Here is a 13,175-nt window from a genome sequence, read left to right as displayed (position 1 = left end):
TTTTAGTTTCAGGAATTAAGTTTAAGGATAGTCAGGATTTTAAGCTTCAGGGTGATAATGTTAAGTGGGAGGAGGGAAGGAGAAATGTCTATTAACACAAAAGCAAAAACAAACATGGTCAGTATTTACCAGACCAGCCATAGCAAGGGAAGATGTGATTGAGAATAGTGTTAAGTTGGGAAGGTAGACTAAAATCCATAGTTGATTTGTATTAAGGGATTTGACATGATGTTTTAGGAAGATCAGACTTGATGGCCAGGACGGAGACTAGAGTCTGTGAAACCAGCTTAAACACTTTAAGTAATGAATCTGGGTGCACAAGTAAGTATGCTGATATGGCAAATGGAGATGGAACACAAAACTGAACAGCATTTTGATGCAGCAAACTATAGTTGAAGTCGTAGATACAATGGTACTGTGGCTAGGAACTGGTTATACAGAAAGTCATAGAACTACGACCTTGATGTAAGTTTAGTACCTGGTTTTAGAGGACAAAGGAGCCATTTTTAAGTTTTCTTTGTTGTAGTGTGCTTGCTGTACTGCGAATCAACATTTCACATCTTAAAATGTGGATGTCACTTGATTTATTTGTAATTCAAATTTCTTTAAAAAAAAAAAAAAAAGTCTCAAAAATAACTAGAAACACTCCAGGAGGTCACAGAATGGAAAATGATATTTTAATGTTACATACAAATATTTAGCTTCTACTACTACACAATAAATATCAGTTAAAGATTTATTCCCAACTTAGACACAAAGAAATTTAGACCTATATTCAATGGTTACTTATTCAAGAAATTCAGAACGGGAAAGAATTCAAATATCTCTTCCAAAGCAATTGGATAATTATCTTGAGTGTCTATTCAGTGCATAGCTATTTTGCGCTATGTACCTGGAAGGGGGAGGAAGAAAGGTTACGACCTGTTAGAAAAGACAGATACATAAACAACTCACTAATAATCAAGGCAGAATGGCAGTTTCAAAATACAGTAGAAATACTCTGTGGGAACAGAGGAAGAACCAATAGTACTTCTCATTTAAAGTGAGTTCTTATAGTGACTACTGTGCCAGACACATCTTGGTTCCTCAGAAAATAAAAATTCATGATGCAAGAAAGTTGAAGTAGATGGCTGGATAGTGCAAGCAAGCTAGGTGACATGGCTATACTAGAGCAAAATACACAAGTCTGTGTCCACACACAAAGGAATGATTGTCTGTATAATGGGTATTAGGTTTCCAGGAGGTCATTTTTGAGGTACTATCCAATGTTAAGTTATACCTCTCTAAATGAGCAGATAGAAAGCATTGCAGGAGGAAGAAACAGTAGGACCAAATGCAAGAAATGCTACAGAATGCCTAGTCCTGGGACATGGAGTATATCAAGGGAAGGGCTAGAGATGAGACTATAGAGGTAGGTAGGCTAGGAGCTAGGTCACCAAAGGGCTCAGCTGCTGTTATTTCTAAGAATAACCTCCAAGCACAGAAGTTTCAAATACTATTGTATAAAGTGAGAAAATATATTTTTCACTTAAAAAAAATTACCTAACAACAGTAGCTGGTGGACAGCTAGGGCTTGGGCTGAAGATACTAATGAATTTCTAACAACACTTGGCATTCACTGACCGTACAACAGATGGTATAAATCACATTTCTAAGCAAGCCACATTAAGGGAAGGAGTGATTCAGCCCAGGACTGTTGGCTTTTTTTGGTTTAAGGAATACAGCAGCCTGTTCCTGTTTTAAACCTTAATCTCTGCTGCAACTTGAAAGCTTATCCCAAACTTTGTGTGTTAAGGCTCCCCTAACACTCAGCACCTCAGGACAATTCTGCCACGCCTCTGGCACTTTACAATCTCCAAGTTTAGCCTTTTTCTTTTACAAAGGGAAATACTGGATTTTCAATTGTACAATTTTGGTTTTAGAGTGTCTCTTCATAGGTTAAATTAAGGAGACCTCACAGCTAAAATTCCTAGAATTAAGGATAGGAAATAACCAGTCTAGAGCATTCTCCATTCAACTTGTACCAAGCCTGCTAGTCAACAACCACCTTCTGTGGCCTCACTTGCCACAGAAAATGACAGGCAGGCATATAAGCTCTACTGTGCAAACTTGATTTTCTTCTCCTGGAAAAAATTCTTTTATTTGCTTTTAGTATCTTATTTTTCAAAGAAGACAAGTTTCTAACATTTTAAGGAGGGTGCTTCCATACTATATTGACGAAGTTATATCATCAAATGGGCCTAAGAAACTTTAGCAGTATTTTTAGTGAATTTAAACAGGAGCTAACTTTGTGCCCTTACATTTTTTGCAATGTAAGGTTGTAAGGAAGGAGATGATGGGAATGACAAATGCTAAAGTGTTAATTCTCCCAAATTTTCAGCAGTCTTAATATAAAATGACATTAAGTAAACATGACAAGAGAACTATGTGTATGGACTTCCTGATCACAAGATACTCTGTGCTTAGTTAAGAAAAAGCCTAGAAAACAAAATATAAACAGTCAACTTCATGAATAAGCAGTTTAAGACACTAACACTCATTAAGTATCTTAGTAATGCTGAGAAATTATAGTCCAGAAATGTTTCATGCCATAAAAACAAACGACAAAGAGTTCTAAAAACATTTTCATTTTTCCTAAGATCAATTTTATGCCTAGATTGCCACGTGCAGCACATCGACTCCAGTACCCAATTCTTACTCTTCTGGCCTTACTGATCTCTACCTTTAAGTGTACAGGGGAGGCAGAAAAATAAGCAGATTCATATTTTCAGCATTTTCTAAGTCCCTGAACCTATTTTTCTTCTTTAGCAGTTCAGTACTAATAAAGCTCTATTCAAAACCTAAATGGATCCTCTACTTGACAGATACAAAAAGAAAACTTACCCACCCTTAAACACCCCACTTAACTTTGAAGCTGATAGATAGGATTAAGATAATTTGTGTCCACCTAGCTTTAAGCCATTCTTTGTGGTAAGGATACTTTCCTGGTTGACTTTGTACAATAGCTCCCTCTAGTGGCTACATGGTTTTCCCTAGCATTTACTCCAATAGGTGAGAGGAAAAGAACATGATAAAAGAAACAAGCAAAAAAAACAAAACCCAAAAAACATGTTAACTAGACATTTGGCAACCCTATCCTCTGTTTTGCTCGTATCTGGTGAAGAGGAGTATATAGCACTCTAGGGAGGCTCTCCATTTCTATTACCACTGATAGTTCTTTCAAAAGCTGAGAGAGTTCTAAGTCACAAGGCAAGAACAGGAGTTAAGTCCTTTGTACTGGAGAGAAAGACAAACATCCAGAATCTGAACTAGATCTTAAGTACTGTCCTCCGTCATTCTGTACACCTGAAACAGCAACTCCTTATGCAAAGGCATGCATAAATTCTCTCCCCCAATAACCCAGCTGAAGGAACTTACTAATAAAATGTTAAGAGATTATTTCTGCCTAAATTAACTTGCATATGAAAAGACTAATTCATTCTATTTACCTTTTTGGGGTACTACAGAAGCACCAAGTGATTCTTTAAATAGAAAAAGATCTCGATTCATACAAAATCACAACCACCTTCAGGTATAGCTTTTAAGTTCTCAAGATGCATCCCCAAAGCCCTCAATCACAGGACTAAGTGCTGGTTTAAGTATAACTACGATTTCTTGGGCCTTTACTTAGAGCAAATTTTTGCCAGGACTACCATCTATTCAAAAGACAATCAAAATGAACTGAGGTTTCCTTATAATCTCATCAATTCACGCCAATCCCAGCTTCTCCTATGGATCCTATTGACCAATATTCCTGTGAAGTATTGGGGGAAAAAAATTACCCCCAAAGAACTGAATATATACCACTACGTACACTAGGATGGCAGAGTACTTCCTTCAGTGTACAACTGTGAGTCCACTAAGCAACAGAATATAAAGAAATGGTGGGCCATACCTTTTTTCTCGGGGCTGCTTCAGCCTAAAAAGACGGGAAACTTAGATCTCCATTAAGAAAGGATCCACACTAACAGGTTTGTTTTCATGCACATGAAGCTTTAGCTCAATATTTCATTAGAGTTCTGTAATCTCTTACCCAAACTCAAGGGGGCAGGTGTATTTGAAATTCAGAGCCATTTGCAGTTCATATAATAAAATAAAGTAAGGTATACAAATAGACTCTGTATCATGTAACACCCCCAGCAATGCCTATGCAAAGTGTGTAACGAAACCTCAGTAAATCTGCAGAAGACCATGTATTCCCAGTTAAGTGCAAAACAAAGGCATCAATTCTGGTCAGGTTTCACATTCAACGCAGAATTTTTTGGATAAGAGATTGTGAACACGTTTTCTGCCTTTGCACTCTTCATACTGGGATGAACTAATTAAACCAAAGACTGGTTATTACAACAGAACTTCAGCCCAAGTCTCTTTTTATACTATTTATGGTAAATACACAGAACTTAATTTGTAGTTTCAGTACACTTTCATATACAAAGTGAGAAGAAACATATAAGAAATTCATCTACACAGAAAACTTGGAAAAAACCCCAAAAAACAAACCTAGAATTATATTTACAGTTAAGTGGACATGGGAGCACTCAATTTATGAAGGTATGAAACTTAGTGGGGAGAAACATTTTTAACAAGGAAACTCTGTTCATAGTTCTTTTTAAAAAATTAAACAAATTTTAAAAAACAAAATTCAGATCCCAAACAATTAGGAATCAGAAAATAGGTTTCTTACCTTTTGTTTCCAGAAGGATGTGGGCTGAACAGCAAGGTGGGTTATTCAATCTGACGTTATGAAAAGTAATTGCTTCTTAAAGTTTTTCCTTGGTTAGAAAATAACAAACTAATTATAGGCTCCCTACACTACTCTAAGGGAACATAAATAGGGAGAGAAAAGGGGAACAATTCAGGGCTACTTTTTTAGTTGCAAAATGGTACAACTTTCTTCTTACAGCTGCCAAAATGGGCAGAGTTTTAGGGTTCATTTCCTAAGACTGAAAAACAAGTCTGCATCTGCCCTCACAGCTCTGAGCTATCTGGTCTGGTGCCTATCTATCTTCTATAAATATGCAGCCAAGTCCTCTGATCTTCAGACACCCTATTATCAGACAGTACTTTTTATACCTCAATTCTGACGTTTGGACTACTCAAGTTTTCAGCAGAACACAGCTTTCAACTTAGCCTAAATGCACTCAATCTTCACTGAAGGCAATTTTTCATCTTGATCTGGTTTCCAACACATTCAATGAACATAGGCTTAAGTTTAGCTTACATTAACCTTTCCAAAATTAGTTGTTTAAAAATACTTATACTCTATACATGAAATAGTTAAAATCCTTCCACTTCTTGAACATTGTATTTTGAATTCCTGTATAGAAACTAGTAACTTCCTTAATCTAAACCAATTTACAAGTGCAATCTTAGTTTTAAATTTAACATCCCTGATCTTCCTCCTTACATTCCACAAGGCTCATCTAAATGTTTTGGTTGCGTGTCCTTATGCAAGTCCCTTGGGGCCACTTCTTCTATTACCAAGATTATGTCTAGCTTTTCCTAGGTTTCGAATTATGTCACCTCCATAGTGGTCTTAAATTCAGCTTCCAACTCTTATTAGCATCCAAGGCAAATGTTAGTATTTAGTTATTTCTTTTGGGTGCAGAAAAAAGTGTTTTGATGGTTTTGACTAGCTATGAGGAAATCAAAAGAAAAAGATTAGGGATTTTAAGTAAAAATCTCCTCCCCCAACTCATTGAAAATTTAGCACCAAGGGGCTATCAAATAAAAAGATACAAGAACGAGCAGACTAAGATATATATCACTGCTTTGGTATGTTCTGGATACAGAACATTATAGTTGAGAAGGATTTGCAAGGCACAATTATAAAGAAAGCCCAGCTTCTCATGAACAATAAATAAGCAGTTAAAATTCTAGTGTATTACATTTCAGAAAAAAATGTAATTTGTGTTAAGATTTCTAATCTGCACTGACTTTAACATTTAATACTTACCAATTTTTGAGAAAAGCTTGAAAATCTCAAAGGCTATCTCCAAGTTAACATTAACTAGTCACTACCCGATTCTGCACAAAGCCTATGTTGTCTAGATGATCACCAAAAAATAGACATCTATAAATTTAATCATTTTTATCAAAGTATGGGAAGATTATCTTTCAGAAACTAGATCACCCATTTAACATACTATATACACAATTGCCTTATTCTTCTTACCTTATCTCCCCGAAAAGACTTTTATAATTAACAGTATTTATTAGAAATAATCTTTCAAGAACCTTTAATTTACTAAAATGTAACAGAATCTTATCAAAGTATTAACTGATAAACTAGTCACCCAATTAAAATTTTACATGAAGAGGAAAAAGGACAACCATGCATAGTTTTTTAAAAAATGTTTATTTTTTTCAAAGAAAAACGGCAATAGCCAATTGGAAACCTACTTATTCTTCAACTCCAATTTTGTTCTTTAAATTTAGAAGTGACTTACTGATTTACTATTTAAACAAACCCCCCCTTTCCCCTTTAAATGTTTACCATCTACTCGTGCTGAATCCTTCCAAGGAGATTGCTCCAGCGTATTATCTCCAGGTCCTCGCTTTGCTCCTTTTACCAAAAAATGCAAAACACAATTCCATCGTGCATCTTAAGGGCTCCAATCGTCAAAAATAGGAAAAAAAAAAAATCTTTGGAATAGCCAATTAAGTTGAATAAAAAAAAAAATATCCACACGAATGCGGTTTGGTTGGGGCAGGAATCCACTCCTATGTTCCTGGTAATCTGATCCCGCTCCATGAATCCTTGTAATTCATCCTCCCTATCCTATCCACATTATGATTTGAATCCAATGATCCAGCTCCAAGGATTGGGATCCAGTGAGCCCTCTCCAATCCAAACCTTTATAACCAGCAAAACCAAAAAAGAGGAGGCAAAATGTTAGATACTGTAATCAAAAAAGGTTTCTGGGGAATGATGAGTTATGTCTGTCATCAGTTTAACAGATGTACATCAATAACTATCAAATTCCCCAAAACAAGTTTCTGAATGGTGTTCAGATAAATTTTAGAAACTTAATCATCATAGAGACTAATTGGAAGAAGCATTTTATATTTACAGTTCAACTGATAATGCCAACACTTGTTACTGTACAGCGTATTACAGGTTTTGTGGTTGCAAAAAGTTATGTAGTTGAAAAGTTTACTGGTATTGCTACCCACCCTAAGTCTAAACTAAACCTAATGCTCCCATCTGCAATTTAATTTGTAAATTAAAGTGTTTTAAACATGAGTCAATTATGAATATTAGTTTAAAAGGGGAAGGTGAGACTTAAAAGTATTCCCAACTAGATTATCTACACCAATACATTGGAATTCTATTTTGCTTTCATTTTGTCTTAAAAAAATGAAATAGCAACGCTATATCAGTCACACAGAGGACATGCAGATTTAGCAGTATTGATATTATACTCTATCTGGTTGGAATTAAAGACACCCTGTACCCACATGTACACCAACAGGAGGTCACACATTAACAGTTGTAACTAAGCACTGTGACAAATTAGCCAGTTCTTCCCACATTAGTCCCTATTAAAACAAAAAAGGGGGGAAGGGAGCAAAATAAACTGTTACAAAATGGGCAATATAATTTTGCCACAATTGCCAAGGTTTAAAGAGCAAAGCAATTGTAGCTAAAGATAACTGCATAAGATGTTTGCAAATGTTTTAAGGTAGATGTATATATATATATAATCACTTTCAACCCTTGCCTTTTAGTATAAGGTCAATACTGCCAATTTCATCTGTGACAATAGCACTTGGAGTCATACCATTGCCTCCATTATTGATCTGATCCTCCTCAATCCTCCTTTTGACAATCCTAAAATGATTGAAATGTGCTCCACAATCCTTAATCCAAAGCATTCTTAATCCATCTCTTCAGATATGTCTACAGAAAGACACATGAAAAGCAAGATAAACATAAGAACTTCCCCAGGTAAGATAACCACAAACACCCCCAACATCCCAGTTCACACAAACCAGAGCAGAATAGACATTTACACAATATCACAGTCTGAAGAGCATGGAGTTAACTAAATTTAAACAATCCTGTCTATGACATCACTTAAAATACAATTTATCAGACATGAGGGGAATGTAGATGTTAGGAGCAAGGGGATATTACACAAGAATGCAATTCAACACTTTAGCCCATTCTGAACAAAACAGTTTGAATTAAAAAATGAAAAGATTGTACTGAGTAAAGGAAAACTGTATACAACATGGGTTCTACAAAAAGTGTCACCAATCATCTTATGTACGAGAGCGAGATCTGCTATGACGGGGAGAATAGCGTGGTGATCCTCTGCTTCTCCTTGGGGAGTAACTGCGACTCCTGCTGTTGCTTCTGCTACGGCTTCTGCTACGACTACGGCTTCGAGAGCGTGATCTTCCATAACTTGGACTTCTGGGCCCATCAACTTTAACCCGGATGTAGGCAGTTTCTCCCTATTGAATAGACAGAACTTTCGATTGAAAGATCTAAGCTTTCACCTGTCTTCAGGCATGCTGAACGAATACAACGTAACTAAAACCAGGAATCTGGTACTTTACTTGGACACCCTTGCCTGAATCTTACCTTCAAACTCCACTGTTTAGACCACTGTATCCAATTCTGGCCAAAGAAAAGAGTAAATGTAAAACCTACCTCATGAGATCTAAACTTAGTGTTATCCAGTTTTCGAACTGCATAGGTCATATCTTCTTTCCGTACAAACTCCACGACACCAGTGCCATCTCGGTAAACATCAGCATAACATACATCACCTGCTTCACGCATGTGATCCTTTAAATCCTGCCAGCTTCCACTTGGAGGCAGTCCTAAAAAAGTATTTTTTCAATACCAATCACCCTACATTTCACATTAAACATAAATTTACACTAGAACAAGGACTACTTTAAAATAAATGATTAGTTCACGGTCCTAGGTAAAGAGCAGTTCATTAAAATCCTGGAATCCGAAGTCCAAAATTATCTGTCAAAATCTTCATATTCTAGGTATCCAACCTAATGGTAAATTAAATAAGTAGTATATTGGCGTTATCTCCACTACGGTAATCTTCGTTTACTAAATTCACCCAAGAAACTTAAGTAATTTACGACGTACCACAAAAACTTGAATTGGTCAAAACTGGTCACTCAAGGAGAAACTTAAAAGTGGTTCCTGTCCCTTCTCAACACCCCTCACGAACAATAAACTCACCGGAGACAACCACTCTGTTTTCAGAACGCCTGGACGGGGGGCCATAGCGGCCTCGGGGAGCCCCGCCACCTCCACCCCCGCCGCCGCCTCGGCCTGTACCACGGCCGCTTCGAGGAAACTCCACCCGCAGACGGTATCCATCGTAATCATAGCCGTCGCGACCATACACCGCGTCTTCCGCGTCTCTGCGTGATCATAGAAAGCAAGAGGTTTAAGAATAAGGCCCGGGAGGGGCCGCTAACTCAGTCAGGAACTAGCGGCCCCCGCACATGCGCACCCAGCGTGGAAGAGCCCACATGCGCTGCATAATAGGAATGGCCCCTCCCCCACCCAGAAGCACGCCAGGCTCCCGACCACTACACCAGCCCTCGGCGCCTCAGTTTCCCGCTCCGAGACGGAGAGTCCGCTCTGGGGACGTCCGTGGGCCCAGCCACCAGAAAAAACACCACGAGTCGGCTCCTTACTCGGTTCCTGCATGGGCGATATCGTCTTACCCCCAACCTAAGAGCCCACCTCCCCATTCTCTGTATCGAGGCCTTCCCCGACTACTCCAACTTATTGCCTCAAGGCGGCAAGCCCCGGGCCGCCTCACCGAGGGTCCTCGAACTCAACGAAGGCGAAGGGCGGTCCTCCGCGGCGATTCTTGAGATCGATGTCGCGGATAGCACCGTATTTGTAGAACACGTCCTCAATGTCCTTGGTTCGGATGTCTGGAGGTAAGTTACCCACGTAGATGCGGCAATCGTTGTTCCCTGCCGGGCCACGAATCACACCACCTCCCGACATGGCGGCGACGAAAAGCGCGGACTCGAGCACAGGCCTTCCCACCAAGCCTAGCGCACGGCAGAGCAAGCCCGCAGCGACACCACGTCTCCCGCGGCCCCTCCAAAATGGCGCCTTTATCAGCTCGGCGCACGGATATGGGGGGAGGGAGGAAGAGAAGCGGGAGGAAGCAGCTATTCGATCTCAGTACGCACGCGCAAGAGCGTAACGGGTGCCGCGAAAGGTACGCTCACGCATGCGCGACGTCACCCTCCGCGCGAAAGGAGAAAAAAGTTCCTCGCGTTCCCGATTGGCAGAGTGGTTTGCAAGTGAATCGACTATCCGTTTGGTAAAAATTAAACACAGGTTCCTCCTTAGAGGGGTTACTAATCCCTGACGAGCCTTAAAAGATAGTTTTTCCGGGAATGAGTCTCTTTTTAAAACAAGTCCGCGCCTTGAATGCATTGGGTGAAACCTAGCCTTGAGTCTTGTCCCACAATGCTCTGCGGTGTTAACGGCCTTTGGCGGGAAAGCCTGCTGGGGGCGGAGCTAAGGGGGGGAGGGACCTGGCGGTTGCTCCGGAAACGCGAACATCCTCGGAGAGTGGGGCTGGTTTGGGAACTCTGGTGCTTGGGATTCAGTCCCGAGCCGAGACGTGACTTTTGTCTTCCTGCCCTTTCTCCTCCGCACAGGCGGCGGTTTGCTTAGACACGTGTCTAATTTAGAGCAACCCAGCTTAGATTACTTAGTAAATACTCTGCGCTAAGTACCGTTCTGCTGTGGGTTCAAAACGTAACTTTGTGTAGCTCGCTTGAGCACACCTTGTTCTAGTGGCAGTGGTTCGAGCCCTGAGAAGTCAACCAGGACTCAGATTTCAGCCTCTCTTTAATCGCTTACCGGTTAGGCCTAGCGCAGAGGAGAAGTCCGGTGAAGGTTTGAAGAGTGAATTGTGCCTGTTGCCTGTCCAGCCCTTTCGGAGATTAAGAAAAAGCGTGTGTGTGTGTTTGCAGAATCCTGAAGTTTGTACCTCTTTCTGAAGTCACCCCTGGACCTCTCAGGTAGTATATAGAGTATATAGAGCAAAATGGATGTGTGAGAATTGTGACCCTCGGAGACCACAGTTACTGCTCAGGACTTGCATGCTGGCCCAGGGAGATAAGAACTTGTTACATTTTTTTCCCAGAGACATCTGAAATCTGGATTTTTATGTGAAATGTTGGGATTTTTAAATATTAGTAATGAATTCCATTTTTAAGAAAACCCTGCTGCCATGTATATGCTAAAACATCTGCATCCTGAGTTTAAGGGAGATTTTTTTCATACTGTGTATTTGCAATAGGCCTCAAGGGTGTGAGTCATTGAGACCCTAAAACATTATTAAAACTGGACTAAGGGGGTGCCTGGGTGGCTCAGTGAGTTAAGCCTCTGGCTTTGGCTCAGGTCATAATCTCAGGGTCCTGGGATCGAGCCCCACATCGGGCTCTCTGTTCAGTGGGCAGCCTGCTTCCTCCTCTTTCTTTCTCTCTCTCTGCCTACTTGTGATCTCTTTCTCTGTCAAATTAAAAAAAAAAAAAAAGTATAACTGGACTAAAAACTCAGGGGAAATGGGAAATAAGGGGAGAGGAATTAAGATGAAGTCATGGGTAAGATTACTATACAAAATGCCTGCAGTAATTGCCTGGCCAGTTACTAAAGGCGGACTACAAATTTAACTCCAGTCATCCCAGAAGTCATAGTAAAGAAGGGAAAACAAATATATTCGAAATCCTAAGTGCTGGGGCGCCTGGGTGGCTCAGTTGGTTGAGTGTCTGCCTTACGCCTGAGTCATGATCTCAGGGTCCTGGGATTGAGCCCCATGTCTGGTTCCCTGGTTAGCAGGGAGTCTGCTTCTTCCTCTGCATCCCCACCCTCCCCCATTCTTTATCCTCTCAAATAAATAAAATTTAAAAATTTTAAGTGCCTTTGAGATTAAAAAGTAAGTAGGTTGTTTAGGAAGCCATGTTTTCTTAGTTCTAAAAGTTGATTGCATTTTACAGATGTCTCTGATTGATCCCATAATAGCAAATTCAATTTGATTCAGAACAGATTCATAGAAGATCTTTGGTAGTCCTTGAACTCTCTGTGATGGGTTCCAAAATTATGCATATATGTACATGTACGTTTTCGTTCTTTCTTTTTTCTTTTTTTTTAAGATTTTATTTATTTATTTGACAGATCACAATTAGGCAGAGAGGCAGGCAGAGAGAGAGAGGAGGAAGCAGACTCCCTGCTGAACAGAGAGCCCGATGCGGGGCCTGATCCCAGGACATGGGATCATGACCTGAGCCGAAGGCAGAAGCTTTAACCCAGTGAGCCACCCAGGTGCCCCGTACATGTACGTTTTCTGCAAAGAGGATTTAAATTGTGTTTTTTTTTTTTAAGATTTTATTTATTTGACAGAGAGTGATCACAAGTAGGCAGAGAGGCAGGCGGGCGGGGGGGGGGGGGTGGTGGGAGTGGGTGGGGAGCAGACTCCCTGCTGAGAAGAGAGCTGATGCGGGGCTTGATCCCAGGATCCTGGGATCATGACCAGAGCTGAAGGCAGAGGCTTTAACCCACTGAGCCACTCAGGCGCCCCGAGGATCTGAAATTTTAATCAGATTCTTAAAGGGGTCAGTAGATTCCCAAAGGGAAGAGAACCTCTGAAACTTTTAGAGGGAAGGACAGATTGTTTATCTTTTAGACCACCCTTCATTGCTTATCCTTCAATGATATTTTTGAAACTGAGGTTTTAATTTAAAAAATTAATAATTTTTAAAATGAGAAGCTGACCAAAAAAGACACTATTTCAACAAATTGATTCAGTTTCTAGCATTGTCCTATTCAGTTAGTAGCAGAAAAGATAGGAGTTTTTTGGTTTTTTTTAAAGATTTTATTTATTTATTTGACAGAGAGAGATCACAGGTAGGCAGAGAGGCTGGCAGAGAGAGAGAGAGAGGGAAGCAGGCTCCCCGCGGAGCAGAGAGCCCGATGCGGGACTCGATCCCAGGACCCTGAGATCATGACCTGAGCCAAAGGCAGCGGCTTAACCCACTGAGCCACCCAGGCACCCCCAAGATAGGAGTTTTTTAAAAAATTTTTTCATTCAATAGTTATTCAGTAAGCACACTTTTTTTTT

The 13,175-nt window shown here is 40.1% G+C and overlaps 2 protein-coding genes across 5 annotated transcripts in view; one reads left to right on the top strand and one right to left on the bottom strand.

Annotated features, from left to right (window-relative positions):
- EPX (eosinophil peroxidase) overlaps positions 1-13,175 on the top strand; it is a 240,871-nt gene that overhangs the window by 46,392 nt on the left and 181,304 nt on the right. The gene's annotated exons all lie outside the window — the stretch shown is intronic.
- Positions 6,379-10,518, bottom strand: SRSF1 (serine and arginine rich splicing factor 1). 4 transcript variants are annotated; one of them, XR_014304656.1, is made up of 5 exons: positions 9,849-10,219; positions 9,257-9,441; positions 8,702-8,874; positions 7,824-8,502; positions 6,379-6,895 (listed from the first exon to the last, which is right to left on the bottom strand). XR_014304656.1 is itself a non-coding variant. In XM_082706018.1 (4 exons), the coding sequence occupies exons 1-4, from the start codon at positions 10,040-10,042 to the stop codon at positions 8,308-8,310; spliced, it is 747 nt and encodes a 248-aa protein (XP_082562144.1). In that variant the 5' UTR covers positions 10,043-10,518; the 3' UTR covers positions 6,379-8,307. The 4 variants fall into 4 exon arrangements, 2 of the variants coding, with proteins under 2 accessions (XP_082562144.1, XP_082562145.1); XR_014304657.1 differs by having other exon boundaries at positions 7,824-7,942; positions 9,849-10,183; XM_082706018.1 differs by having other exon boundaries at positions 6,379-8,502; positions 9,849-10,518.

This window comes from Mustela nivalis, assembly GCF_964662115.1.
Source record: "Mustela nivalis genome assembly, chromosome: 17".
Lineage (NCBI taxonomy): Eukaryota > Metazoa > Chordata > Mammalia > Carnivora > Mustelidae > Mustela > Mustela nivalis.
This window is presented reverse-complemented; position numbering and strand designations above follow the sequence as displayed.

What these genes read in the sequence shown, in the direction of transcription:
- SRSF1 (XM_082706018.1), bottom strand. Translation starts at nt 10,042, where the DNA reads ATGTCGGGAGGTGGTGTGATTCGTGGCCCGGCAGGGAACAACGATTGC. An exon ending in GTTGAGTTCGAGGACCCTCG is followed by an intron (nt 9,442 to 9,848) that starts GTGAGGCGGCCC and finishes ATGATCACGCAG; the next exon opens with AGACGCGGAAGACGCGGTGT. An exon ending in AAACAGAGTGGTTGTCTCCG is followed by an intron (nt 8,875 to 9,256) that starts GTGAGTTTATTG and finishes ATACTTTTTTAG; the next exon opens with GACTGCCTCCAAGTGGAAGC.